Raw genomic sequence first — 27,754 nt, 5'->3', positions numbered from 1 at the left:
ACTGCGATCAAATCGATCTCCGAGGACCTGTATCGCGGCGCTACAGTGGGTCTCTAGATTCCGGCTAACCTGTCCGTCATCCTGAGCCTCCATTGCTCCGCATATGGGGGCACGACAACTGGGAATTGTCATTCCTTAGCTACCGTTCCACCGTCACCGCAGTAATTTAGCTTTTCGAACGAGTCCGCTTTGACTCCGTCTTACATTCTTTCTCTCGACATCATTTAGGTTCCGTTGTCATAATTTGAGAAGAATTTACACGTCATACCCCGCGGTTCAAGCAGGAGTATAGGGAATAATTCCATCGTCAAACTACTAAAATCGCATCCTTTATCACCACTGCCTCACTTAGATCCGTCATCGCCGGTTGCTTTTTCTGCTTTGCGCTGTCCTCCATACTCTATTTCAGAGGTGGATGATTGCTAGTACGACTGGCTGTTTGGTAGCTATCTTCCATCTTTGTTTGCTGAATAGGTGACAGCGCAAGCTCTCTGGGCAACGGGATCATGAATGGAAGAGCTCCATGCAGCTACATACGGAATGGCTGATTTGACTCACGTTGACGGGTGTTTGAATGCCGCCCTGATGGGGGCTTGCGTGGTGGTGGCTTTCGAGCGTCTAAATAGACTCATGCATTCTAGACCCTTTACCATAACTATGAACGCTTTAGACTTTTGCCGGAATCACATTCACATTAATTTCGATCCTCGGAGTAGGTCCACCCGGAATCACGTGAATCTTTGTTTTCCACCGGAACAGAGCAAAGAGGTACAACAAACCTCCCACCAACCATCTACCGACCATCCACCTACCACTGTTTCTCAACCTCACCTTCACTTGACCACCGTACATTTTCCCACTCTACACTCCACCCCCCACGAACACCCGCAAACGCCGCTCCTCCAGTAGCAGCTTCGCTCATTCAGCAATTCCCCTCGTTTACAATGACATCCTCCTCTATCTCCAACTTCAAGAAGCTTCTTTTGAAGAAATGCGTTAGTATTCTCTCGAAACGCAAGGAGGAGAGCATTTCCAACGACGCCCTCCTCGACGATGCCTTCGCAGCCGCTCTCGCCGACTTCGAGCGCACCCCGGCTCCTCAGCCCCTTCGTGTCGACATTGGCGAGGTCTTTGAGGAGAGCAACCTGTCTTTTGAGGACTTCATGGCCACTCTGGCAGCCACACCTCCTCCACAAACCGTAGGAAGCTCCACTATCGTCACCCATGATGTCCACCCCCAGGGAACCAAGATGCCAGCCCTCAAACAGATCACCTCGCTAACTCACGCCGCTGCCGTTTTGGACGAGATTGATGACCACCTTACAGTTGACAAAAAGTAATACACCCTCATCATCCCAACTTCCCACACGACAGCTAAGATTGGAGCAGGTACATCGGCAAGCCCTCTAAGCGTGGTTCCACTGCAGTCCCTGCATCAGGAGTTCACGACTATGAAATCGTTCCCCTCTCGCCGACTCCTAAGCTATCGAAGGAGCAGATGAATAAACAATTCCGTCCGAAAGGTGTCGTGGCATCAGACAATGATCAGGTCAACGCTTCAGAGGTCGTCGCTACCGCGCCCAACGGTTCTAATCTCGACGGGGCAGCAATCCTTCCGAATAACAATATGGCCCTTGCGGAAGAGCCGAAAGCAATGCATGCGAACAGCTCTAAAAACAGTTCTGCTGGCCCCTTGTTTGCAGGCAACCGAGTTGAGACTACGAAGACCAGAGTCGCGCTGGGTGTGAGGAACGCTCACGAGGTTAGCAATATCATGGCTGGCAGGATTGATCACGCCAATGCAAACGAAGCTGCCCAGGCGAATGATCCCCTCGGGGCACACAAGAAGGTAGGATTAGCACATTTGGTAGTGCCACTCCTTTGAACCGTCGTCTAATAAACATTAGGACTCTTACAGCTTCTTTCCTCCCCCGTCTAAGCAATCCGAGCTTCACCGTAGCCCCACTGCTTTTCCCATCCGGACCTCCTCCTCTATCGCCACCGCCGGGTTTAAGGGTATTCACAGGCCACCCCCAGCGGACGCTCCGCCATCTGCTGCGATGCTTGGCCGCACTGGAACCTGGACCAACGACCATCAGGCTCGAATGGAAGGTGGCATCGCTCGACGTGCTGCTGCTGAGCGCCACGGTTATCAGAAGCTGATGCGCAAGATGACGGCAGAGTACGAGAAGTCATTGGAGGAGCCGAAGAGAAGCCTGAACCCTTTCAGGCGTCTTCGTCCTCATCAGGATGAGTGATCATTCTGTGGCCGGCGTGGGTACAGACTTCCACCCAACGTTCGACTGCGGACTACTGACGGAAATCACGCAGTACCTTTTTCAACCGACAGAGAACTAGTGGGGGGCCATGGTGACGAGCTTGGCTTTCATGGTTTTTGTGCTCATGTTAGGGGATTTCTGGATGCACCAGATGATACGCACTGGAATGGCGATTTTTCACTTTCAGTTTTGTTCGAGGCAAAGTTTTTTTCTTTTCTCGACGTGTGTTTCTTTTGTCTTTCATGGTCTCTGCTTTCATGAACTCTAATTTCGCGGCCTCTACGTTCATGGCCTCCACTTGAATCACGTTTCTGCTTTCATTCTCTGTACAACTTGCTTAGTCTCTACCTTCATGTCTCTGCTTTCATGGCCTCCACATTCATGGCCTCCACTTTCATCATGTCTCTGCTTTCATTGTCTGTATTACTTTCATGGTCTCTGGTTTCATTCGTCCGTCTTCGAACGTTTCCTTTTGTACAGACACCGTTTCAATGCCATAGGTTCGCAGGAATACTGCTTCTCCCAAACTTGACGTTTGAAATATCACCGCTTATCCAGTTGGTGATCTTTGGCCGCTCATCATCAGCTATCCTGCGGGCCCACAACCGCACTGGCTGTTATGTCTGCCCCCAAGTTTGTAGCTTTTAACGGCCCGTTTGAGAAGGACATGGCTGCTGGGTGGAGCAAGGGTGATGATTCATGTGAGATTTTTGACCATATACGATCAACTCTACGGGAGCACACCAGAAATCATCGAAATTGGTTTTTACCATCAGGGTTGTCAACCATCCGTCCGTACTACAGTCCCTAGTAGACTTTAGTAGCCGTATGGTTGGTCTACTCGCATCTCCAAGATTCCGTAAGACGCTCGTCCATGGATGCAGTTCGATTGATTCCGGGGCTCCCTCGCTTTTATAAAACGTCTCTGCTCGCATGATCGTCCTTCGACATCATCGGCTTCGGATGATAACCTCCTACCGGGCGTGGCGCGGCTTATGCGTTTCGTCAAGCCTATGGAGACAGAGAAAGACAGACAGAAGGAAAGATTAAAGTTAGGATGACAAAATGAAAACGGAGCAAAAGACAGCACGCGTGACAAGCTCATCACTCTTTTTCAAAAACCCAGATCAATGCTGCGTTCACTAATCAATTCCTCCGTCCAGTTTCACGTCTCCTCTCTTTCCACCTCTTCTTCTTTGCAGTCTCCTTGCAGATCTTCTCCCCTGCGCTATATCTTGAGTTCGCCAACTTTTGTAGTTCTACAACAGGTGCTCCGTTGTCTGCTTGGACTTGTTCCACCACCGGCACTGATTGTCGTCTCGCTGCCTAGTCCAATTCAGATGGTTCGTTGTGAGGGAATCTCCTGAATTCAGGCTTCAGCTGGTAGTGTCGGACGGCCAACATCTTCGGGGGTCTCCGTGATCTTCATTCGACTGTCCTCATACTCCCCGGTAGCTTGAACCTCCTATGTGTGACGCGCGCTGCTGACCAGTGACCATTGTATAGCTTCTTTGCATTTGTCGTCTCGTATCCGTGTTTTGCGGTGTGCAACGCATGCCGGCAGAGGTAATTTCCGCCTTCCGTAGTTATGGGTGTGCCGTAACCTTTCCACTCCTCGGGTGTCGGGTTTGGACGCTGCCTGCTTCGCCCATACTTATGTTATCTCATTTCTTCCGATTCCCATATGTATTCGCCGCTGTAGTAATCGTGTCTATCACGCTCGCTGTAGTAAGTTCGTATACGGTGGTTGCCCTTTTGCAACCGGACCGTCCGTTTCAACTTTTCGACGCTAGTTCCGGCCAAAAAATCTCTGTAATAGTCCTGTTGCTCATCGACTCATTTTCTCTGGTATTATTTCTGCTCCTTGGTTTCAAGTTCCCATTGGCTATAGTACGGCATTATCTCTCCGCCTTGCTTGAACGTTCCCAGATGTAAAATTGACTCTATCTTGCTATTAGTGTTTGTAATGTCTCCTAATATCACCCACGCTCCGCAGAATCTTACCTTTCCAGTTTTCCGCATCTTCTTTCGCCACGGTCACCGAGCTTCCCCACCGCCCAACGAAGTTCTGAATCAAAATCAAGGTGTGACGACGGACATCATCCTAGAGAGCTATGTCATGGGCACTCCTCAGATGGTGACGTACGGAGCCGCTGTTGCTATTGTAGCGACGGCGCTCGTCGACACAGTAGTTGCACACCCAGTGACGTTCGCGCCCGACCTTGCCAGGGTCCCCATGCTGCCAGATGACAGACGTCAGCCTTTGCCGGCCTGTGGTCTGCACAGATACCGGTTCTGAAACTGTCGCGGGTGGATCATCCGGCAAGGACAGGTACCTGTAATACTCATAGTCGCCACTGCGTGGTTGGGCGGGCTCAAGAACATCTCCAACCGAAACCTTGCATGGTCCCAGTTATCTGGTATCGAGTGTTGCTTGAGTAATCCGCCCTCTCCCACGACGTCTATGGAAAAAAATATGGCCGGCTCCTCGATGCTTGACCGAAGGGTGACTCTCATGACCGACCAGAAAATAGTGGTGACGGCACCCTTGACGGTCATGACAAGCTTGGTGCCGCAAGTCGCCGTGTTCCTCGGGAGCATATTGTCGATCTCTGAGGCCTCCTCCGTGATGGTGCCGACCTTCCAGTCCTCACCGTTGTCAGACCTACAGGGCGATTACCGAAACGAAGAGCTGCAAGTGACTGGGTCGGAAAAACTTACATGCGTTCGCTTGAGCTACTCATTGTTTAGGACGAAGAAAAAGCCCGATTAGATATCTTTGTGGGACGAAGGAGAAGGAAAGAAGAAGAGACGAGAGTTGGAGTTGTATGAGGATTGTGGGTTCTGAGTTTTTGTTTGGGTTGGAATTTTCCTCGCGGATGTGAGTCGGTTGCAAAGTGTGAAGGAAATCAGAGAGGAGTGGAGAAGGGTATTGAGGTATAGAAGGGTAGGTGTGTTGATGGATTTCTTGCGACGACAGACTGAATGTCAATGGTGTATTGGCATGCTGAGTATTGGCCGACTCATAATCACTAGTTTCCAGGACTGGTGGGTGACAGCGCGTTTTGGAAATGTGACGAGAACCTTGCCCACAAGTGTTGAGTGAAGGAGCGAACCCGATGTAATACTGGTTGTTGAAGGGAGCAGCGGGCCACCGACGACAGCTCATAGAGGGGCCCATTGTTCTCCATCATTCGATCCGAGCCTGGAAAGGACGGTTAAAAAAACGTCTCCATCAGGCCCGTCGAGGTTCCCGACGGATCGGTCAACGTCCGACAGTGGAGGACCGCTGTACAGGTCTAGATAAATAATTCGACTGGGCTTGAGGAATCCGGGTGAAACATCTTTCTCCGGCCGCTGCCAACGAATTTTTTAGTGTCCGAGTCCCTTCCGTGCCCTGTGCGGTATTCGTCCTTATTTCTCCAGCCCGAAAGACTGTATATATTTGGATTTCACCCGATGGTCCAACTCGGATCAGTGTCCGTCGGACAGCTTGCTGTCGCCGACTGCCGTCGACTGGCAAGTTGTCAAATTGTGGAGTCGATCAACTAGACTGGCCGGTCAGAGTCCCACCGAATCCTTTGGAAACAACATCATCGTAACTCCTTCCTCCTTTCATAATCGACTCTTCCACCCGTTTTCTAGACAGCGCTCTTGTAGTATCCTTCCATCCACCTGTGCACCTGTCAGCTTTACGATCACTTTCAACAGCTATCACGATGCTCGTATCAGCCACTATAGCTCCCTTGTCCCCGTGATGAGAAGAGCGATTCCACCAAGGCATCTTCTACTAAATTGACCAACCGCTTGACGGACACGTCTCTGCTGAAGTTCGATCAAAGTTGAGCGACGTGGATGCGAGACAACCGAGGCGATTTGCAACGAAACGTCCATCAAGATGGAAGGTGTGAGGTCCTGCACGAGCTTCTGGCGTTGTTCATCGCCGAGGGCACAGCCTGTATCGGCATCAAAAAGAGTGATCAGCGATGTAAGTCATTTGGTGTCTCGAATAGGGATACTCTCTTTGCCACATGTTTTCCGCTTCTATATAAATTCACGCAATTCTTCAACGAAATATGCAGGTTCCGCACACGGCAGTGGAATTGTAACCCTTAGTTCTGGTTCCGTCGCCACCGCTCCAGATCACGGTTTTTTGAGCGAACCAAAAAAGCCGGGTGTGAAGGGATAATCAGCAAAGCTGTAAATGCTTGCCGGAAGACGGAATAGCGTACCCGATCGAAGGTGTTGAACGATGAAGGTGTCAGTGTGTCGGGACGATAACGGGCTGGGCTGCCGATCTATCTACGCAGTGGGGGATGTTGACTACCCGGGGACGCGGTACATACGAGACTGGCTTCGAGTAAGTTTTGGCTGGCAAGTGTGGGACTACTGCATAGATTGCTTGGCAGATGCGGGAATCCACTTCGGGCTGCATCCGGAAAAAAAAAAAACTCTGATGGGCGCGGGGAGAGGTTTCTACTGTGTGAACTGCACATGGCGCGAAAATCTGATTGGATAGGCACAATACCATCTGACTGCAGGTGTCCGTCGTGGACCACCGCTCTCCATGCCAGACCGCAGCTCGCCATGTCAGGCGACACCTAGCTAGGTGCTGCACAAAGCGTAACCCTCTGACTGGATTGGCACCATACATGGATTAATGGCAGTCCCTGAGTAATCGCAGCTAGCCATGCACTGCGCACAACGGAGGACTCTGACTGAATAGGCACGGTGACTAGATTGATAGCTGTCCGGGTCTGAGATTTGCTACCCGTGTCGCAATGCGGATTCCGGAATAAAGACATACAACCCATACTCTGCTCGCAATATCTAGCACCTGCACGTAATATTGCACATATAGATAAATACTGTAATTGCTATCATGCGGAATCCTCCTCCGAAAGCTTTGAGCTTAGCTCATCGTCTTCTCCTTCTTTTTCAAAACCCTTGTTTTCATCATTCTCCATAGGGTGAAGACCAAGCAGAATAGTACTCCTCGCCGAATCCCCCCCACCCCACCACCCCTTCCTCCTCCTCCTCCTCCTCCTCCTGCTGCTCCCGGATGTCCCTCTCCTCCGGAATGTCTTTCCTGGCATTTAGCATCACCAATGGTCCTAAATCCGGATCGGCAGGAATAGGTTCAGCAAGGAATGCTTCCATTAGAGCAGGGTCGAACTCGCGAGTAGAGGTCGTGTGCGCCACTGGTACCCGATCATCCTCATCGGTAGCAGACCTGATCTCGATCTTCAGCGCGTTGCGTATCGTCATGACAGCCCTTTCCTGCATCTGATGATCGAGAGAGTTCCAGGAACACATGGCATTACTGTATATGACTACAAGAACGTTAGCGATGCTCTTGGAATATGAAAGCATACTTACGGCCATCATTTTTCAGACTGAAAAAATAACACCACCCTGCTGAACTATTCTTGGTAACCTTGCCAGTCTTCGCCGATGGCCTCGATGGGGGCGGATCTCCCCCGGACTTCCGCCACTCCTGTAATGCGTGGTGCAGGGCTGTCACCACGTACACGATCGACGAGGGAGTTTGCTTCTCAATTAACCAGTCGTGATGTCCCGCATTATGAATACGGGACTTGTTGAAGAAGTGGAGATGGATGAAACGCAGAATTTGACTCGCAAAAAACGGGGTTACTCGCCGCTACAAGACGTCTTAGACAATCTAAAGGCAATGACGGATACACCGGTAACGACACAGGCTTGGAGCACGTACCTCAAGCGGCATCCCGCAGTCACCATCTGTGTATATGACTGCAGCATCACGAAGCAATTCATTGATAACCTCCAGACGCTAGACAGCACTTGTATGGCCGTTCAAACCATACGAATCCGCAATGTTGTTTCGCGCAGTTGAGATCCAGCTCGACGGCATTCTGTAATAGCCACTCTTGATCTGTACCGCCGCGTACGACATGGTCTTAGCAAGTAGAATAATTCTCTCAACGCATCCCGGGACAGGAGATCACTATACATATGCCAAGTTCCCTAGTTTATCGGGATCGAAGTCAACGTTCAAGCCTGTTCGTAGGTAGGCTTCCGGCCACAGCTTGGCGACAATCTAAAGACCGGTTATGTTAGCGAAATAAAGGAACACAATAAATCTCATTCGGTACCAACCCGGATTATCTCAACACTTGCAGAGATAAAAGGTGTTTCTCGATGGCAATGCCGTTCGCGGAGATGCTTCACCGAGGTTGCCCCAGTAGTAGTACTCGTTCGTTTGGCGATCATTTTCGGAGCGACCTTGTGCGTTGGGAAGGGCGTCTCTTGCCCGCTACAACAGCCGAGAGAGCCGGTTGGGAACGAGGGGGGGGGGGCGGGGAACAATGACGAGGTGGCGAACCGGGGTGAGGTTGTCAATGAGGGTGAGGTGTGGAATGAGGGTGAAGTGGATGCCGGGGACGTCGTTTGGGGGCAGCCGTCTGAATCTTCTCCACCGCCTGCGATTTGGCAGCTCGCTTAAGCGTCGACAGGATCGATGCGTGGATATCGCGAGCTCGAAGTGTCGTTGTGTGGATGTGTGGGGTTATGAGTGTGTGGATGTGGGGAGGACCGAAGGTGGTTTGAGGTGGAGTAAAGAGTACAGAGCGAAGATGCCAGTGGCCTTATATATCATTTTTAGCCTCCGTTCAGAGAGTACGCACATATGAGGTCAGACCCACCAGATGGTTTGTAGTGGCGAGTGCTGATCAACCCGGAGAACACCTCACCTGGCTACGCGTTTGTCAAAGTTTAGTCGCCTATCAGTCTAAAAACTCTAGAGATCTTCGTTAGCGACGATAGGTTCTTATTCTGTATCAAATACAATATCATCTGTCTACTCAAATATTTTACCACGATCTAGGCACGCGGGAGAAAAACAGAGCGATCCGAACCAAATATATCAACTGCCGTCTCCACAGCAGTAAGTGGAACTTCCTTGGGCGAATCCAGTGGTCCGTCTATGAGCGGTGGTCGTTCCTTAGACGAATGCAATACTCAGTCCAAGGCAGTGAGAGAGTACTGAGTCCACGGCAATAGTATCGAATGCATGAACGCGGGAGGGGGTTCCTAGGCGAATCCAGTAGATAGGCCATACCAGTGAATTGAGTAGAAAGGGAGGCTCTGGCAGCGAATCCAGTGATAAGGGAAGACATAACAGCAAATCCAGTAGAGGGCCCTGGCAGCGAGTCCAGCAGAGAGCGTTTGGGAACGAATCTGTGGAGAGGCAGAGAGGACTTGGGAGCGAATCCAGTACAGAGCCCTGGCAGCGAATCCAGTGGAGAGGTAGACAGGCCATGGAGGAAATCTAGTAAACAGGTCATGGCAGCGAATCCAGCAGAGATGCCCTGGCACTGAATTGGCGGGTGAGGACTTGAAACGAATTCAGTGGTGAGGCCTTGGGAGCGAATCCAGCAGAGAGGCTTTGGGAGAGAAGCCACTACAGAGGCCGTCGGAGGGCATCCAGTGGTGGGGCCTTGGGAGCGAATCAAGTACAGAGGTAGAGAGGCCATGGAAGTGAATCCAACAGAGAGGCCTTGGGAGAGAATCCAGTCGAGACGCCTGGGAGCGAATCCACTACAGAGGCCTTCGGAGGGCATCCAGTGGTGGGGCCTTGGGAGCGAATCCAGTACAGAGGTAGAGAGACCATGGCAGCGAAACCAGCAGAGAGGCGTTGGGGGCGAATCGAGTACAGAGCCCTGGTAGCGAATCCAGTGGAGGGCCCTGGGAGTGAATCCTGTAATTGGAAGAGAAGGCTGTTTCCGTAGCCGGACGAGAAGGACGAGTTGAACGATCAGGACGAGCAGTACGACAAGTGATGTTTTTTCGCAGCCGGACGAGAAGGTCGAGGAGATTTTTGGTTTTTTGGGCGAATTTAGTACTGGGTCCACGTTAGTGACAGGTCAATTCCACTATGTTGGAAGCCACGGAGTTTCACTCGAACGGATGATGGTTTTTGAGAGTTGCCTTTTCATTGCGGCTATCCACCGGCTCTTATGTCCTACTGTCCTCTCCTGCCGGCGACTACCTGCCGGCACCATCTGCCTTCGCCGCCGTTGACCACTCACACCTCGGTATAGTGCTGGTATTTCAATACACTAGAGCCAGAGGTGCATCACTTAGTCGAATCCAGTGCTGCATTCATCGTCCATGGTAGCGAGAGGGCAGTTCCAGTGCCGATCCTAGAACGACAGTGTGTATGCGGCGGATGCAGGCGAGTGCGGTTAAGTAGCTGTTCTGGAGCGAGGACATTCGTTCGTCGGCAGGACGAGAAGGTCAAGGAGAATGAGTGGGACGAGCATCACGACTAGCTCGAGGATGATGGGTCAGAAGGGTAGGACGAGGAGGACGATTATAAGGTGGAGAATATGTCCGCAAAAGCGCGACCTGGGCTAGGTGCAGTGCGATGAGAAAATTCGCCGTCAATACGGGTAGGACCCGTAGGACGAGTAGGACGGCTAAGACAATAGGACAGTGGGAACGAGCAGTCACTTGGGTCGAGTGGGACGAGTGGGACGAGTGGGACGAGTGGGACGAGTGGGACGAGTGGGACGAGTGGGACGAGTGGGACGAGGACGACGATGAGGCCGCTCAGACTCTTTCGGTGATCGGGCGAACTTGGCGAGGATGTTGATTCTGCAGCAGGACGAGTGACACGAGCCGGACGCGTAGGACGAGCAATACATCTGGGACGAGAGAGAAGAGTGGCACGGCCAGGACGAGCAGCAGTGGGTGTCGATGGCATCCCACTCGGTGATTAGACGGAGTAAAACACATTTGGCAAATATTGGTTTCTAGGGAGAAAACAGTAACTCTTTCTGCAGCTGGACAGCAAGGGCGAGCACAATGCGGTGACTTCTTCCGCGGTAGGGCAAGTAGAAGGAGGAAGGCGAGGAGGGCAGCTATACCAGGAGGAGCTTGGCGACGAGGAGGAGGGTCTCAACGGCTTCAACTCGATGTAGGGGCGGGATGCGTTATTATGTCTGCGCGGGTAGAATGAGTAGCAGTGGGCAAAGAATTTATCCAAGGTCCTGCCAGCGGAGTATTCATTCTGCTGGGTGACATCAGCATGGCGTGTTTCAAAGCTTAACCGCCAACTATCCATAAGTGTCAAGAACCATATTCATATCTCACTCGGAATACCATACTACCTATTACCTCACATCACATATTGTACCAAAGTCATGTCGACGGCCGGTTCCTTCGATCTATTGTGTAGGTACTGTTTTCGCAGATTCAAACGACTAGTATGGCTTCACAAACACATTGAAAAACTGCATCCGGAATACCAGGAACAACCCAACCCAGCGCGAAAGCGCGAAGCCGACAGGGAGCACCCCGGAGCCCTCCCCGCAAAACACCCAGACCGTACCGCCCACACCGTCCTCCCGAATAGCAGTTCCATCGCCGAAGCGGGCCCCACTGCCAACGCGTACAGCGATGCCATAGGACCTGAAAACGAACCCACAAACAAACCAGAAAACCCCCACCTCACGCATACGTACCCAAATGCATGCCTTCCGTGTGATTACGTCGGATAGCTAGGGGAATGCATCACGGCCAACCCCAAACGAGGACGAATTCGAAGTTTGCAGAGACGTTGATAACTGGAAAGGCCAGCGCGAAGGTTATCGACAGGTGGCTAAAGGAAAGAGGTGGTATCAAGGAGGAGATAAGGGCTCCTTGAGATCCAATTAGCGTCCACGGCAGATCATCGATCAAATGGAGGACACACTCGGTACAAACGTGTGGCGGGAAAGCCGGCTGGACAATATGGTTTGAAATGCGCAGCATGCCAAAGAGCCGATCCGATTCTGGCACCGTGACATTATCGAGTGCGGGAAATGGCTTCTCTGACAGCCAGCGTTGCCCAGGACCTTTCATACGCTCCTGAGCAGCAGTTCGAGGGTGATGGACACGGTAGTAATGGAAGCCGTGTCTACAGTGAGATGTATACGGCCGATTGGTGGTGGGAACAGCAGGTGCGAGCGCTTTTCCGTTGATTGCTATTTACGTAGACTTGGGCGATGCTGAATTTCATATAGAACACTCTAGACGACGGTGACACGGTCGTACTAATGGTATTTTTGTCCAACGCAAAACACCTGACCAACTTCTCCGGTGACAAGAAGGTGTGGCCGGTACATATGACGGTCGGGAATTTGTCCTTCACCATCAGGATGGCACCAGGCCAACCCGGCATCCTCTTGATCACTCTCCTCTCACTCCCGGTTAAGATGCGCGAAGTTCCCACCGGGCAATACAATGAGCAGAAGGAACACAACCGGATGATGCAGCAACACGTCTTGCGCCACATCCAAGAGCTACTAATAGATGCGGACCGCCGCACTTTCTATGCACAGTGTGCTGAGTGCTACTTCGGGCATTATGTTGCATCGCTGGACGGCTGGATTGCCGACTACCCAGAGCATCGAGATCTCTATAACATCAGCAACGGCTTTTGTCACTGGTGTGAATGCCCACGTGGGGAAATTTGTGACTATCTTGTCAACCCTCATGGACGCCGGGACCGTACCATTGAAAGGGCGCTGAATGACATAAACACCCTGGAGGCAAGGGAAGTCTCACGCACCACAACGTCCACCCGGGTTCCAACTTACTATGGCTTCGCGACTGCATGATTAGCGACCTACCGAAGCCCGATTTGCCGCATACGATGCAACTGGGGATGTTGATGCACCTCCTTGGATGGTTGCAGGACTTCCTCAAGCAGAATAAACGTGGCGAACGGTTTAACAATATTTGGCCCTCAGTCGCTGTCACACCCTTAAACGTCTTTTTCAGCAATTACAAGCCACCAAGAAGTTGACACTCCAAGACAAAGAGCACCGGAGGGCATTGCTCGAGATACGGGACACCGCGATGGAAGGTAGGACGGGCGCCGAGCGGCAGACATTGAACAAGGAATGCAAGACCCTAATCAACACGGCGTTGGTTAAATATCACGAGGAGGCAAGTGATTTCAACTTTCCAAAGATCCACCAGCTTCTTCATTTCGAGGAGCAGATACGCCGATACGGGACACTCAAGCAATGGTCTACCTGAGGCCGGTGAGCGCTCCCACCGGCCCAACTAATGGATCCGTACTACAAGTCGAATCGCTCTGGGAACATCTACAAACAGATAATTGAGGACTACCAGAGGATCGATGCTTTCGCAATACGCAGGCTTAACAAGGCCACTCAGAGTGGTGACAATCCCGCAGATGATGTGGACACGGTGGAAGAATCCCTAGTCGGGGTGAGGTTCACTTCCGATCAGGCCTACGTTGGGAAGTTTAGAATCGACATCTTCGGTGCTATGCTCGTATCTGTGCATGGCGACAACCTTCAGAACGAGCTACTTCTTGCGACCATCTCTTTCCTCCGTCTCCAGCTGGTCAACATCGATCCCGACGACCTCCGGCAGTGCACGTTAAACATCCATCACAGCGTCCAGGTCCCCGTTACCAACATCAACGAGGTGAATGTGATCCAGCATATTCGATGCACAGGCGAAACAACGTGGCATGGACAGCCAGCACGTTACGACTGGGTATGGGTCGAGACTGAGAACCCACCGAACGATCAACAATCATCGTACGGCGCGCTCCATGGACACCTCCCATACCCTCTTTTAATGTTCTTCAAGCTTTCTGTCAATGGAAAAACCTTTCTGTGTGCATTCGTGGAAAAAACCACACCAAAGTCAGGCCATGTGCCCGAAAGCGCGTCTGGAATGGTGAGGGTAACAAAGCCCACAACGGAAAGTGACTACACGGTGATAAGCGGGAGGAACATCGCTGGAGCAGCACATCTCATCCCCGAGGAAGCGGATAGCTCAGGGGCGAGGCTTGGAAGAGCCCTGGGAACGGGCCAGTCAGTGGCGGTGCCGAGGAATAGTTTTGGGAACCGGCCAGTCAAAGCCGATGCTGGGGAGTAGCCGAGAGAACGGGCCGGCCAAGGGCGAGGCAGGGCGATTCTGGAGAAGAGCTATGGGATCGGGAAAGTCAAGAGCGAGGTAGGGGAAGAGTCACGGAGAGGCCAGTCGAGGCTGTCGAAGAGTCCAGAGAGCACAGCGAGGCCTGAAAGGAGTCTAGGGATCCATTCGAGGCCGGGAAAGAGTTGTGGAGCAAGAGCGATGCTGGGCAAGAGTCAAGGGAACAGGCCGGTCAAGGGCCAGGCTGGGGAAGAGTTGAGAGAACAGTTCGAGGTCGCGGAAGGGCTCAGGGAGAGAGGGCGAGGCAGGGGAAGAGGTGGGGGAGCATTTCAAGGTCGCGCAAAAGCCCCGGGAGCGGGGGCGAGCCTGGGGCAGAGTTGGGGAAACGGGCAAGTCAAGGGTGAGGCAGGGCGAGGCCGTGGAAGAGTTGAGAGCACATTTCGAGGTCGCGGAAAAGCCAAACGAGACGGCACGCCACAGTTGTGGGTTCACGGAAGAGTGAGGGAGTGGGCCAGTCGAGGGTAAGAACGGCGAAAAGGTGACGGCACGAAGGATTTGTGGGAGTGCGCACGAGTCCATGGGCCGGAAGACATGACGGCACGGCAGAGATGATGGCATGGAGGAGTTGTGGGAGCAGGAAGGAGTTATGGGAGCACGGAAGAGTTGTGGGTGCGAGGAAGAGTGGGTCAGTCGATGGGTCGGAAAGGGTGACGTTACGGAAGAAGTGACGGCACGGACAAGTGGTAGCAGCGGAAAAGGTATCGGAACAAGTCTATGCCACGAACGGGTCAAGGAACGGAAGGGCTGAGTCAATAGCCTAGTCGAGGGAGCGTAACAAACGACGGAGCGGAAGAGTCGTGGAGCGGAAGAGTTCTGGGAGTACCGACAAGTGGATGGGTCGGAAAAGGTGACGGTACGGAAGCTTCGACGAGCAGGGACGGGTTGTGGGAGCACGGAGGAGTTGTGGGAGCACGGACGGGTCCACAGGCCGGAAGATGTGATGGTGGGGAAGAGTTTTGGGAACACGGAATACTGAGGTAGCACGAACAGTTGACGGCACGGAAGAGTGTGGGAGTATGGACGAGTGAGGGAGTGACCCACTCGAGGGGTAGCGAGCAGAAGAGGGCGAGTTAAGGGCAAGTGCGGTGAAGAGGTGACGACATGGAGAGATGTGGGAGCACGGAACAGTTGTGGGAGTCGGCTAGTCGAGGGCGAGGAAGCGGAGCAATAGTGGGAGCTCGGAAGAGGGAGGGAGCGGACGGGGTGTATGGACGGGGCGGATACTGCGGTTGTGTAGATAGGCCCCCTAATATCAACGAAACTACAAGAGGTTCGAATGCTCACCCGACATCGTGCCCATGGAATATCACTCAGGATAGTGTGGAACGCCCTACCGCCGTGTCTTATGCACACACCGAACGAAACTACAAGAGGTTCGAATGTCCACCCTACATCGGGCCCATGGAATATCACTCAAGATAGTGTGGAACGCCCTACCGCCGTGTCCTATGCACACACCGCACTCACCGTGGCTCTCCATAAATACGCAGTCGACTACCTAATGAAGTAGATTTCTTTTTCCTGATGATTGTTCAAACACAGCCCCACCTACTCCTCTCTTCACCCCTCTACACCAGTTCACATCCCCCCACAATCCCATCTTCACAACACCCCGAGACTTCTCTGACTACTATCGCTACCCATCACTGTCCGTTTCATTCAATCCTTCTTCCTCGGCCTTGTCTCCAAATCATGTCCACCCCCGTCCCTCCTTCAACCATGACCTTCTCTCGCAGCAAACACACAAACACCCCACCATTAAAACCAATCTCGAGGTGCCCCATCGTTTGATCTTTGAGCAGGAGCTGTCGCGTCTCCTTTCGGTCGGCGAAGAAGAAGACACTCCGACAGTCGGGTTCGGCGCGCGAAGTAAGTATCCCAATGCGTCACCTACGGCCTGTAAAGGCAGAAAACTCCTCAAAACTTCTCTATGCCCCCTCCCTCCCTCCCTCCCAATGTTGTTTCTCTTGGCCATCGCAGTTCATAACTCTAACCTATTTTCAGAGACCGGCAACGCTCCTCGCTTCCGTGTCGAGTTGAAGCGGGTCATCCCACAAGACAGGCGGAACCCCGGTCCGTCTAAGGAGTTGGTCGTGTACCTGGGTAGAAATTACAAGGGAACGAAGGACTGCATCTTCCGATTCGACTCAGACCCGGAGTCTGGCACCGAGTTCCTTCCCGCGGTTGAGGTGGTTCATCCGGACGACATGTTAGCCGAGAAGGACGGCAATGAGCACAAGGATAATAATGAGCCCGAGGATAACAAGGAGCACCAGAAGGAGAAGCATGAGCACGACGTGCCTGAGGAGGCTGCGCCGGGCCACACCGACGACGATACGGGTGATAATGCCCACGACGATCCGGGCTCGGCTGAGGCTCCCGGCGGCGGGCGCGACTCTGGAGATGACGATGAGGCGACCTCGGAGATGGACAATGAGGAGGTGTCGGGTTCGGATTCGGAGTCGACCGAGAGCGACGAAGAGGAATCTCTTCTGGAAGAGGAGGAGCGGTGTGGTGTACGGGGGAACAGGAATACCGAGATAGCGGACTCGGATTCTGAGCCGACCGAGAGAGACGAAGAGGCTGCTATCCTGAAAGAGGAGGAATAGTTCCGTCAACTGTGGAACAGGAATGCGAAATGCAGGAGGATATTCAACATGTTTGCAGGATTGGACACGGAGTACCACCTCCTCCCCGATCGATTTACATGAATGAAAACTAATAGATTTTAGCCCCGTCAACGCCCAGCAGAGCACCCCGTCGTTTGATCCCAGTCAATATGGTGGGAACTGCTCGGACTGTGGTGCGATAGACGAAGACGACACGGAACGGGGGGGAGACAACAGGGATGAAGATGTAGATGACACGGAGGAAAAGGTAGACAAGGAGGAAGAGGAAGAGCGGTCGGCTCCCACCGACCCAGAGCCTTCTGGTGGCTATAGCGAGGGAGAAGGGTCTCCACGCAGCCCTGTCCAGTTCGACAAAGAGGCTCTCAATGCGGAGTGGGCGGTTCATCCGGACGACACTGTTGCTGAGACCCACGAAACTGAGAACAGCGATTCTCGCCCGGTGGAGTCTGTCAACGTCTGTAGCGACGAGGAGGGATATAGCAACATGACGGAGGACATCGATAGCCAAGCCACGGAGAGCGACGAGGTGCACTCGGAGAGTTCCATCACTAAGCCAGCGACGAAGCCACCATTCCCGCGAAGCGTCCCGCCTCCGACCCCAAACCGTCTACCGGCCCCACTCGCAAGATGCTTGGCATTGCTGAAGCTCTTTCGCGTGTCAAGAAGTCCATGAAAGGAAGACTTCTTTCAAGAAGTAGACCATGAGACGCCCTGAGGGAAACGCGAACGACCTTTACCGCACCGTTGGCACCTCTTCAGCGATTTTCTTCAGTGGATACTCATGGGTTGTATCTTATTCTTTTTTTATCCGTCGATCTTTTCACGGTTTTTTTTGCTGCACAGTCTGTGGATACTCGTCGGATTGGTTCTATGGCATTCTTTTCGGTCAATGCTTTCAAGACTTCTTTTTTGGATACATTGTTTGTCAATGCTCATGCGGGTGGTTCAAAGGAATTCTTTTCGGTGGATCTTTTCACGGTTTTTTTTTGGTACATTGTTCGGGGAAACTCATCGGGTTCATTGTTAGTCTTTTCGGTGGATCTATTTATTTTTTCTTACACTGCTTGTCGGTACTCACCAAGCTGTTTCTGAGGCATTCTTGTCGGTGGATATTTCTGTGTTCTTCTACATTGTTCGTCGAGATTGACTGCTGGTTTGTTACATGCATGCACTCTTGTGGGCGTTTGGTTTGGGCGGACTGGCTGGATTCTAGAGGGGAGATGATGGGTTTGAAATGTTGTTAATTTTCTGATCTCTTGCAGCTCAATTCAGCATCCTTCAGGTCGCCAGCTAATAAACCTTCGCGTCAATTTCTAACGGGATGCCATCATTTCAAACCGTGAGGACGCCGAAGTGAACGATTATCGCATACGTAATGTAGCCCGATTTTCTGAGCCACCTCGTTTTTGTCGGCACTAATTATTGTTTGAAAATAGCGCTAGCATGACACTAATGTTTTTTTGTTTTTTGTTTCTGTCTTTTTTTTTTTTTTTTTGGTTTGCGGGGGGAGGAGGAGACGAAGCCACAGTCACGAAAAGCATCTCAAAATTTACGAACGCTACTGCTCTAACGAGCCCAAGCTACCCTGCACCCATAACCGCAGTGCCTCAATTGGCGAAGTTCGTTTCCCTGCAGCTTGGACGTTGCGCGTCAAGTCGCAACAGCACAAACGCATTAGGCGCGGATTACGTAAGGTTCGGTCAGCAGAAGTTCCAAGGTACGAAGTCCAGCGGTGATAGTTTATCAATCGAATTTTTTCAAGTCAGTCAGCTGGGAATTGCATAATAGCCATTGTAAAGCTCCTGGAGCCCGCTGGGGATAGACCTCACCTCGCCCGGTACAGTATATCCGGTAGCTCGAGGTATTCGGGGGCTGGTCGTGAATGGTGTTGCATTTCACCCAATTCTATTTTTTGCTTCGTCGATAGGCAAACGAATTTTAACTTCTGTGACAATCGAGACCTGTTTGCTTTGACGTCCAGCGCCGTCATGCCTGACTGGTTGATCTGCCTGTCGATCAGCAGTCCTATCGTGGATGGTGCGCAGCGTGTTGCATTTTACTCAATTTTATTTTATTTTTCGTCCATAGGCAAACGACTTGGTCTTCCGTGACAGTCGCGACCTGTTTGTTTTGACGTGCAGCGCCGTCATGCCTTATCGATCGATGTGCCTGTCGATCCGCAGTCTTGTCGGGTGCACCGAGATCGGGGAGCAACAGTGGCAGTTGGTGCGGATCTGAGAGCTAGTTTTGTCTCTGCAGAGCATCAATTATTTACACAGCTGGCAGATGCGTGCATCACTTCCGACCATCGCTCTTATCATTCATGGCCTCGCATGTGTCAGCCGTGCGAAGCTCTGTATTTATCTCTTATCAGCAGGTTTGATCGGTCCCGATGCAAAAGTCTCGCAATTATCAACCCAGATCGTGACAGTTCAATGTACAATCGAGATTTGAGACTCCGGCAGTAGGGGTGCGGTATGACGTCATTTATCGTTGGAGTCGTTGTTTTTCCGTCGCTTCTGGATGAAGCGACCACTTCGCAACAGAAAGGCAGCTGGTTTAAGAGTGAACGGCCATTGTTCGCGTCATCGTTAGCGCTTGCGTCCTCCTATGTCAGGCAACCACTCCCGGTCTCTTGTAATCACATCACGCCATCCACCCTAGCTCCCACCCTCCCCGTTCACTCCCTCCCTTCCCACTTTTCTCTCCACCCCCGAACACCGAACTCATTCTCACCAACCCCCCCTTCCACTCTCACCGCAACCTCTTAGCACCACAGATACAAGACACAAACCGAACTGTCCAATCCAAGACCACGAATCCAGGATGAAAGTTAAGGTTTTAGGTCACAACTCCGGCCCGAATGAAGCGGAGGACCTCGCTCGCCGCGAGCAGCTCCATGCGGAGCTGCGCGATTGGCAGGTATCTTTGGACGAGACGCACCGTCACCTCAATGCCCAGATCGAGGCATGGAAGGCGTCTTTGGTAAGCCACTACTCTTCACGTTGGACGGATCCCACCGTTCACGAATCCGGGCTCCGGAAAACGATTGCATGCTTGGCTAACTATGCCATAGGAGATGGATCACGCGCTCATCGCAGCCGAAGCCGCTGGTTCGTCTGGTATTAGCGCCGTCGCCGCTGGATCCAGCTTTGTTCCGCTCGAGGGATCCCACCATTCCGCTGACTCCCTTGACGCCGCTGTCTCCGCTATGCTCGCTATCTTCGCCGTCCCCGCTGACTCCGCTCCGACCGCTAAGAGCGCTGGTGTTGCCCACGCGCAGATGGTATAACCTCATTGTGGCTTCACGAGTAAGAGCGCAATCACTGACATCGCCTGTAAATAGTCCCAGGCAGACGCTACCGCCAACGCTACCGCCAACGCTACCATCAACGCTGCCGATAATGTGAGTACTCCCCACCCACACCGACGATGGAGAAGGCGACGACGACTGACAAGCCGCAGCACCACAAGAATCAGCGCATGGCCAAGCGTACCGGCAAGAACCACCACATGGCCAAGCTTACCGGCATGCTCAAGCGAAAGCGTAGCGCCTCGGACGCGTCGTAATTCGTCAATCACTTTGAAGCCTTGAAGGCAAGTTGTCATGGCGATAGATACTACATAACATACTTGTCTTGTCTCTTGAGGCTGTTGTTGTGGAATCTGGATTGCTGGATTTATTCTTTGTTCTTTGTTCTACATTTGCTGTCGATCTGGGGAACTCATGGCTGCGAAATAAACACTGTTTCGGGGGTATAGAATGCTGAATGGTGAACCCATGGAGTCGACGACAGCTAGGTACTGCCAGTCTGCTACTGAAATGTGAAAACTCGTCTCATGGAGCGAGTAGTATCGCCACTGTATTGCCAATCATGCCTACTGCGTCAATCGCATTATGACGAGTTTGAATCAGCAGACGAGAACACTATGTTGACGAAATAAATCCTGCGGTGATGTTTTTTTTTGGTTTCATCACCGCTGGTAATTCCATTGCGCGAGTCTTCATCCAAGACTGCACTCTATTGCCATTCCTTCACAGTGTAAAACGCATCTTCTATGACCAAACATTACCTCGACCCTGCAGAGATGGACGGTGCCGTACCCCTGCAGAGGCAGCCTCTATTGAATAGAATCAAGATTCATTCCACGATCTCCATCCCGCATCGTAACGCTATCGGAATCAACATCCCCCCTGGAGGTTATGCGTGCAGAATCTAGACGATGAGCCTGAGCAGGAGACATTCAACCTTCACCATCGTACCGGAGCACCTAGTCACGCATAGCCATGAGCCACTCAATACACATAGGACAAACCCCCTCAGGATGCACACATCGCAAAAATGTCATGTCTTGGTAAACCCGAGTGACAGTAAGTGTTTTCAACCTTACCGAGTGACCTCATGTGTTTGGTTTTCGAAAAGAGCATCGAGTCAATCAAAAAAACCCATTGGAGGGCAAACAAAAAAGGAGGAACACAGAGTACAAGAAAGAATACATTCAATTCACCCCCCGATACCTCATGATCCCTAATGCTATAATAAAGTCTCTTCCGAAAAGTCAGGAACACATGCCCCGACTACGCCGTACTTCATACCAGTAAAAAAATATTCCACAAGGAAAATTAACAACGCTTGTGTCAAGCGGTGGAAAGAGAGCGCACGCCACTGAAAAAAAACATCAATGTGCATGCAGAGCAGTATAAGGATAAAGTTAATGAGCAGGAAGCCTGGCACCAAGGCCGGCAGCGTCCGCCGATAATGCATCAACAAAGGAAAGAGAAGGAAAAATAGCAATAATGGTAGCTTTCCATCATAAAATCAATAGACGACATGAATGTAGGCATTCAGTGTGACAATGAAAGCATATCGGTGACCGCCGACCAACAGTTCTAGAACTGATTGTGAGTCGGCGGATAGTCCTCAGTCTCGCTCGAAGTATCTCCGAAGTTCGACGATTCGATGGAGGCTCGCGAGGCTATGGTGGTTTCTCCATCTGTAGGATCACGTAGTGGGAACATGAAACACATGATCATATACCAGAAAAATCCACCCGTAAGTCCTAAAGCTGATTTTAGTTGCTATTCTCAAGAAAGGACGTAAGGGGGGGGGGTGGGGGGGGTGGATCGCACCGACGATGAATGTCAACTGGAAAACGTAATGCCAAACATATGCTCTATCGTCGACATCGACCACATGCGCGAGAAATCCAGCTGCTCAAGTAATCAGCAAACATCCATGATGATGGAAGTGTGGAGGTATTTACGGATAGACGGCCACATGGCAAGAAACCAAGCCATGAAGGCACGGTAGTTGAAACCGTAACAGTACCAATAACGACTGTTTGCCATATACAACTCCTCAACATTGTAACTAGCCTTGCGCACCCACCAGAAGTCGGCAATGAGAATACCAGCGAGCGGTGCGGTAAAGGTACCGAATGCACTCATGACCACGATGAACGTTGCAGGCGAGCGAACCAATCTCCATGGGCTGGTAGCGATTCCCAGAATAACAATGACGACTGCCCCGCGACGGATATTGATCACTTCCGGAATCATAGACGATAGATCCATTCCGGCTGCCACAGAGTTGTGGACGAGATTGATCGATAGCTGAGAAAATAACCAACCGACACCAGCGAAGAATGTCCCAACCCGCATGCCGGCCGTATACTCCATCGACTGCATCTGAGCCAATATTTCGGTGGGTTGCCATGTCTGGACACCGTATCGATCTCGAACTTCGTTCGCAACGAAGGTTCCGATCAGTGCCGTAAACGTAATCGTAAGGGGAGCTGCAACCATTTGTGCAATCGCTGGTGCTTTGCGAGACCGTGCAAATCGTGTCCAGTCCGATTGTCGGAAAGCGTTTCCCACCCACCATCCACCCACGGCACTAAAGCACTGCAGAAACCCAAAAATGTGGTCTCTGCTTAAACCATTAGCGGTTCGTACGTGAGATGGAAGTGGACCCAGGGGGGTTTACCTATCCGTCACAACCTTATCATCATGATGGATTTTTTTCTTGTAATCCTTCGCTGGTTGCAAGGCCCAAAAGAGCATACCACAGACGGACATGACAACGGCGGCGAAGGCGATGCGCATAAACGAGGTCAAGCGGTGAGGAGGAATAAGGAGAAGCGGAAAGAGTATCATCAGATATATGACCAGGGCGATAAATTCGTCGGCCCCCATCAAAGAACTACCAAACGTTAATATATGAGCACTCGGAGCTGTCGGTAACGGGGGCAATACATATGTGGTACAATGTCGGCCAGCTTCATAAAGCTAGGGCACAGAGCATTGATAATCACCCGGATAGCCTGAGCACCCCAGAATGCCTGAATGCCAAAACTGAACTCAGTCAGCAGGTGTAAAGCAAGTGAGAGACCACCGACATCAACGGTGGAACATACAGGACACAATTCACGAGCAACTTGGTGAGAACCACAAAATAGCTCCCATAGATGCCGAACGCAGCTCTGGACATCATCGGGAAGCTAACTCCATAGCGAACTCCGGGCTCCCCGCATAGGAAGGCGATGAATCCTATCATGAAAGCTCCGGCGAGCACTCCACAGAAGACTTCGGGGATGGTAAGACCTGTCGCCAGGTTACTGGAGCCGATTGCCCAGGAAGCGGCATTGATGCCCGTGATTCCCCTACCCCAGTAGTCAGCACTATATAACCCTGAGAGGTACACAAGCAAAGAAACGCAGTTACCAGTACGCAGAGAAAGTCACAGCGTTGAAGGTCGCTTTAGCGAGGGGGGTAGCAGCAGTGTCCTTGTTGAGGAATCGCGTTGGCTTGATGCCATTGGCGTCATCGAGCTTCATGCGCTGATACTGCTTCACGAACCATCGTTTGACAGTTGGAGGCATAGTGCTTTTTACTTATCGTAACAGAAGCTCTGCTTCGGGGTGGGCTGCGGTGATGTTTGTAGGGACAACTACGGGGGATGCTTGCGGGATGATAGAAGTGTCGAGGCGGTGTGCGGGAGGAAAGTGTAAAGGTGGACCGTCGCAGACCTTCTCGCACCACGTAAGGGAGGATCTGGATGAGGAACCTGGAGATTCTTTCAAAAGGCACGATTGAAAGAGGATGTTTGCCAGACGGAGAGGAAGTGTGCAGAAGACAAGATAAAGGGGAGTGGTTTTCTGGTGTCAGAAACGAGAGGAAAGGCGGAAGGAGGAAGCGAGTTTCAATTCTCAAGTTTGGCAGGCGGCCAAATGATTGGTTTCACTGCATGAAATTTGTTTTGGTGTCCAGACTGCATCTTTGATGCTGTTATTTTAGGAAGAATATATGGCGGTCCCTACCGCTCTAGATCAGCTGATCCAATAACAATCTCCCAGGAACGCACTCACCGGCCAACTTACTGGCATCGGATCTTCGGAACACAGTCCTCCTTTGCATGCAGATGGGGTCATGCAGCCTGCCGGTGAAATGGACTCGAAGCTCTCACTGTAGTAGTATGCACTTTCCTGCCTCCTCGACCCCGAACTGACGAGTGGTGTGTCAATCGGTTAAAGAGGGTCAGATCGGGGCTCCTTTTTTTTGCCCGATAGCATAGTCATCAGTGAGCTCTTCGACGTGGAACACATCAGAGGAGCCCTCTATCGAATGGCCCCGAAAGCGACGCATGTGACTTCGCTTGTACGGGCTTCCGGTCGAGGATCGATCAGTGCAGCTATCCTGTATTTTGAGAGCAGGGCAGCCATTCCAATCCTTTCGCTGCACAGCTCAGCCAGTCCCGACTTCGAAGACCATTTTCTATGCACGCAACCTGTTGGAACAGACACAGCACGTCGCATGCCAGCATGTTTGAACTCGGATGGGCTCCTATGACGGCATCCTCCCATGACGACATTCTCCCATGACGGCATCCACCCATCACCTTGAATGGAAGCCGTGTGGGTATCGCCGCAAGTGTGCCTAACATTTACGTTGCACCGCAACCATTCATACTGTCCCCGCTGCTCTCGTTCACCGATGTCTGCACGCAGACCCATTCTTCGAGCTCGATATCCAAGAACGCTTCTTTGTCATGCCAGTACACCAATGAATCGCATGTGGCTCGAAAGACTCGTCTGTGTATGCACAACCGCCTGTGCCATCACGTCCACCCATCTATTGCTGCTATGCTCACCATATGGCTGTTCGTCACCATCGTGATGACCAGAAGCGGTAGTGCTGTTTCTCTTCTTTCTTCGTTATCTCGCGACTGATTCCCGACAATCGAAGAACGAAGGTAACTCAACTGATTCCCGAAGGTATTGCAAATGTGGAGAGAAAGGCTGATCATACTGCAGGCACTGGCCGGTGAATGACGAACGACGCATCTAAAATCCTCTTCGACTATCGACACCGCTCGTTCCGAATCTGCACAACCATCATGATGCTCTACGAATGTCAACTCCGAGATTGTAACAGATGCTGCTGCTGGTTACTGTCAGGATATGGGATGCCCGGAGATGATGATGTCCCTAATGTACTCTAGTGTGGTATTCGAGGACGGACGACCAACCTTCTGAAGGGATCGATGGGGAGGTTGTCTGGTCTATGAAGCTTGTATATAGAGAGAGCTCGCTGCCCACGATGTTGCTGCTCTATCGAATACTATTGTTATGTTTATCTATCTCTTATGTTCAACAGTTACGATCCCAGGGCCCGGGGTACGTAAAACGAACTGTATGTGGGGTTACAAATGAAACGACCGATTCCGAGCTAAACAATCTTCTGTAGTCTATAGGCCAAAACCATCCGGCATCCCGCGCGCCTATCCTCACGCCAAACGCTTCGTGTCGTTCCACTCGAAAGTGCCGACTAATACGTTTGACTACCGGTAGCACACCACCCTGATCATCATGCTTGCAAGCTCGTTCCGGGAGAGGAAAGTCTTCAAGGATTTACGAACGGAACCTTTGCAAGCAATTCGCAGGTACGTAACCGTGCCCCGTTTAAGCCGCGGTCTTTTTTGCCGAGGTCACGATGGCATTCTACAATACCCATACTCTAACGGGCGTCATCAGGTCTCAGACTTATAGATCCCTCATTCGGTATCGCTACAAACGCATCATCCGTCCTACGCACGAAGATCTGAGGACGTTTTCACGGCAGCACGGCACCGACCATTCACCAGCCCTCTGCAGCGGCGTTCTCCTAACGACGCTATCCCCGAAGACCGGAGCTTTCCTCGCTGTGACCGCCACTGGCACATATTTTACGTTGGAACCCTTCATGTACTAGCATGGCGACATCGAAATCAATTTGCTTTCACTCAGTCCGACCAAGGCTTCAGCCGGCAGTATGAGTGGAAGCCGCATCTCGGATCCGCGAATCGGAGCTGGCTGATCTTGTAATTTGAAACTTTAGAAGTGATGAGTATCGTTGCCAAGGACTAATCGCTGACACCCAATATAGAAACGGTAGTCATATATGAGTTATGAAAACGCCATGGATTAACGAAAGAACGACATGAGAACCAATGGCTAGCTTATTCTTGGAACGTTCTCACATGCCTAGGTTAGATCTACGGAGATGATGGCCGGATTATTGATGGTCTGAACGGAGTCTGGCCGTACATTGTGTTGGGTAATAAATGAGATCTGTGCAGCTGTGCAAATGATAGAGGGAATTTGCTGACGAAATGCATTTAGACTATCAACGGGAATCTCTATCAGTCAATTATTCAGACACACTCTACGAATTAAAGTGATAGCAGATACCCGTGTAAGGGCGGGCGCAGTGAGCAGATTAACCATCAATGTGAGCGGCGCACTCTTCATCTACCAAAATATGAAAACTAATATAGCAAAGCAAACAGAGCAAACGTGCTATATGGTACGGACGGAATTGTCATGTCGGAACTCGGAAATCCTCGCCAGCGGTGTTCAAAGCCTCTACTCATCTTCTCCAACAGTTTCCCGTGTCGTCGCGAAGTTTAGAACGAACCTCGTACTGTGCCCTCATGACTTACCAACGTCATCCATACTACTGGGACCGGAGAATGACTTCAATTGCGAATCACGATCCTCGGCCGTCAATGGACCGCTCAGGCTCAGGAAGTGGATATAATTTGAAGAATGGAACAGATATCTTGAGACAGAGATGATGGCTTCATGATTGAGTGCCTTATCAGACCATAGCATTCATGAGGTATCAAACGAAATCTTTGGAGCTGTTGGTATGGATGGACCTTTTGCTGACTTGATGGATTTAGAGTATCAACGGAATCTCTATCTCAGTACTATTCCGACAAACTCGCCGGACTAAAGTCATGGGAAATACTCGTGCGACGGCGACTGAATCAACCATTAAAGTCAGCAGCGCACAATTAGCCTACCAGGACACAGAAACTAACTTTTCAAATAGGTCAGAAGCACGACAAAATACGCAAACGGAACTTTTAAGACGGGAAACCCCGCCGGCGATGTTCAAAGCTTCTGCTCGTCTCATCAAACACGGCCCCGCATCGTTGAGAATTTCACAACACACTCGGTGCTCCTTAAGTTCTTATTGAAGTTGTCGAAGTCATCCGAACTGCTGGGACAAGCGCACAACTTCCATTGCGAATCAGGAATCAGGATCCCCGGCCGTCAACGGACGCTTGGGCTCATGGGGTGGGCAAAACTCCAAAGACCGGAACGGATATTTTGAGACACTTCACACCTATGGGGATATGCTGTGCTTGGGGGACCCACTTGGATCGACTGTTCTCGTTATCAATAACTTTCTTCAACAACTCGGATTTGAGAGTTTCGCAGTCGCTTCGCCTCCGTTATTCGTTTCGCATAGGGAACTGTCACCCTGGCTATTTCATCAAACTTGCCCTCGTGTTGGAA

The 27,754-nt window shown here is 51.5% G+C and overlaps 7 protein-coding genes across 7 annotated transcripts; 4 read left to right on the top strand and 3 right to left on the bottom strand.

Annotated features, from left to right (window-relative positions):
• Positions 1–944: 944 nt before the first annotated feature.
• BZA05DRAFT_419309 (uncharacterized protein) lies at positions 945–2,258 on the top strand (the record flags this gene model as incomplete). Its single annotated transcript, XM_051485581.1, has 3 exons — positions 945–1,336; positions 1,390–1,849; positions 1,908–2,258. The coding sequence occupies 3 exons, from the start codon at positions 945–947 to the stop codon at positions 2,256–2,258; spliced, it is 1,203 nt and encodes a 400-aa protein (XP_051339010.1).
• A 1,872-nt stretch (positions 2,259–4,130) lies between these two features.
• Positions 4,131–5,023, bottom strand: BZA05DRAFT_445633 (uncharacterized protein; the record flags this gene model as incomplete). The annotated part of the gene is made up of 5 exons (XM_051487013.1): positions 4,131–4,222; positions 4,284–4,347; positions 4,426–4,550; positions 4,616–4,944; positions 5,001–5,023. 5 exons carry the CDS (start codon positions 5,021–5,023, stop codon positions 4,131–4,133), a joined length of 633 nt encoding a protein of 210 aa, XP_051339009.1.
• A 2,212-nt stretch (positions 5,024–7,235) lies between these two features.
• Positions 7,236–8,214, bottom strand: BZA05DRAFT_436755 (uncharacterized protein; the record flags this gene model as incomplete). Its single annotated transcript, XM_051486424.1, has 4 exons — positions 7,236–7,612; positions 7,659–7,941; positions 8,014–8,039; positions 8,121–8,214. 4 exons carry the CDS (start codon positions 8,212–8,214, stop codon positions 7,236–7,238), a joined length of 780 nt encoding a protein of 259 aa, XP_051339008.1.
• Positions 8,215–10,686: 2,472 nt separating this feature from the next.
• BZA05DRAFT_419306 (uncharacterized protein) lies at positions 10,687–11,242 on the top strand (the record flags this gene model as incomplete). Its single annotated transcript, XM_051485580.1, has 3 exons — positions 10,687–10,884; positions 10,953–11,033; positions 11,105–11,242. The coding sequence occupies 3 exons, from the start codon at positions 10,687–10,689 to the stop codon at positions 11,240–11,242; spliced, it is 417 nt and encodes a 138-aa protein (XP_051339007.1).
• Positions 11,243–12,331: 1,089 nt separating this feature from the next.
• Positions 12,332–12,922, top strand: BZA05DRAFT_338284 (uncharacterized protein; the record flags this gene model as incomplete). Its single annotated transcript, XM_051480884.1, has 1 exon — positions 12,332–12,922. A coding segment is annotated over one exon (591 nt), but the record flags the coding sequence as incomplete, so codon positions are not given.
• Positions 12,923–13,685: 763 nt separating this feature from the next.
• Positions 13,686–14,066, top strand: BZA05DRAFT_314232 (uncharacterized protein; the record flags this gene model as incomplete). The annotated part of the gene is made up of 1 exon (XM_051480357.1): positions 13,686–14,066. A coding segment is annotated over one exon (381 nt), but the record flags the coding sequence as incomplete, so codon positions are not given.
• Positions 14,067–21,800: 7,734 nt separating this feature from the next.
• Positions 21,801–23,791, bottom strand: BZA05DRAFT_445629 (permease for cytosine/purines, uracil, thiamine, allantoin-domain-containing protein; the record flags this gene model as incomplete). The annotated part of the gene is made up of 7 exons (XM_051487012.1): positions 21,801–21,970; positions 22,041–22,121; positions 22,175–22,839; positions 22,897–23,112; positions 23,166–23,264; positions 23,327–23,572; positions 23,634–23,791. 7 exons carry the CDS (start codon positions 23,789–23,791, stop codon positions 21,801–21,803), a joined length of 1,635 nt encoding a protein of 544 aa, XP_051339004.1.
• Between the last annotated feature and the right edge of the window lie 3,963 nt (positions 23,792–27,754).

Source organism: Tricharina praecox, assembly GCF_024521635.1.
Source record: "Tricharina praecox strain CBS 144465 chromosome Unknown BZA05scaffold_14, whole genome shotgun sequence".
Taxonomy (NCBI): Eukaryota; Fungi; Ascomycota; class Pezizomycetes; order Pezizales; family Pyronemataceae; genus Tricharina; species Tricharina praecox.
Note: the sequence above shows the minus strand (reverse complement) of the source record. Positions and strands in the feature narration are given on the sequence as shown.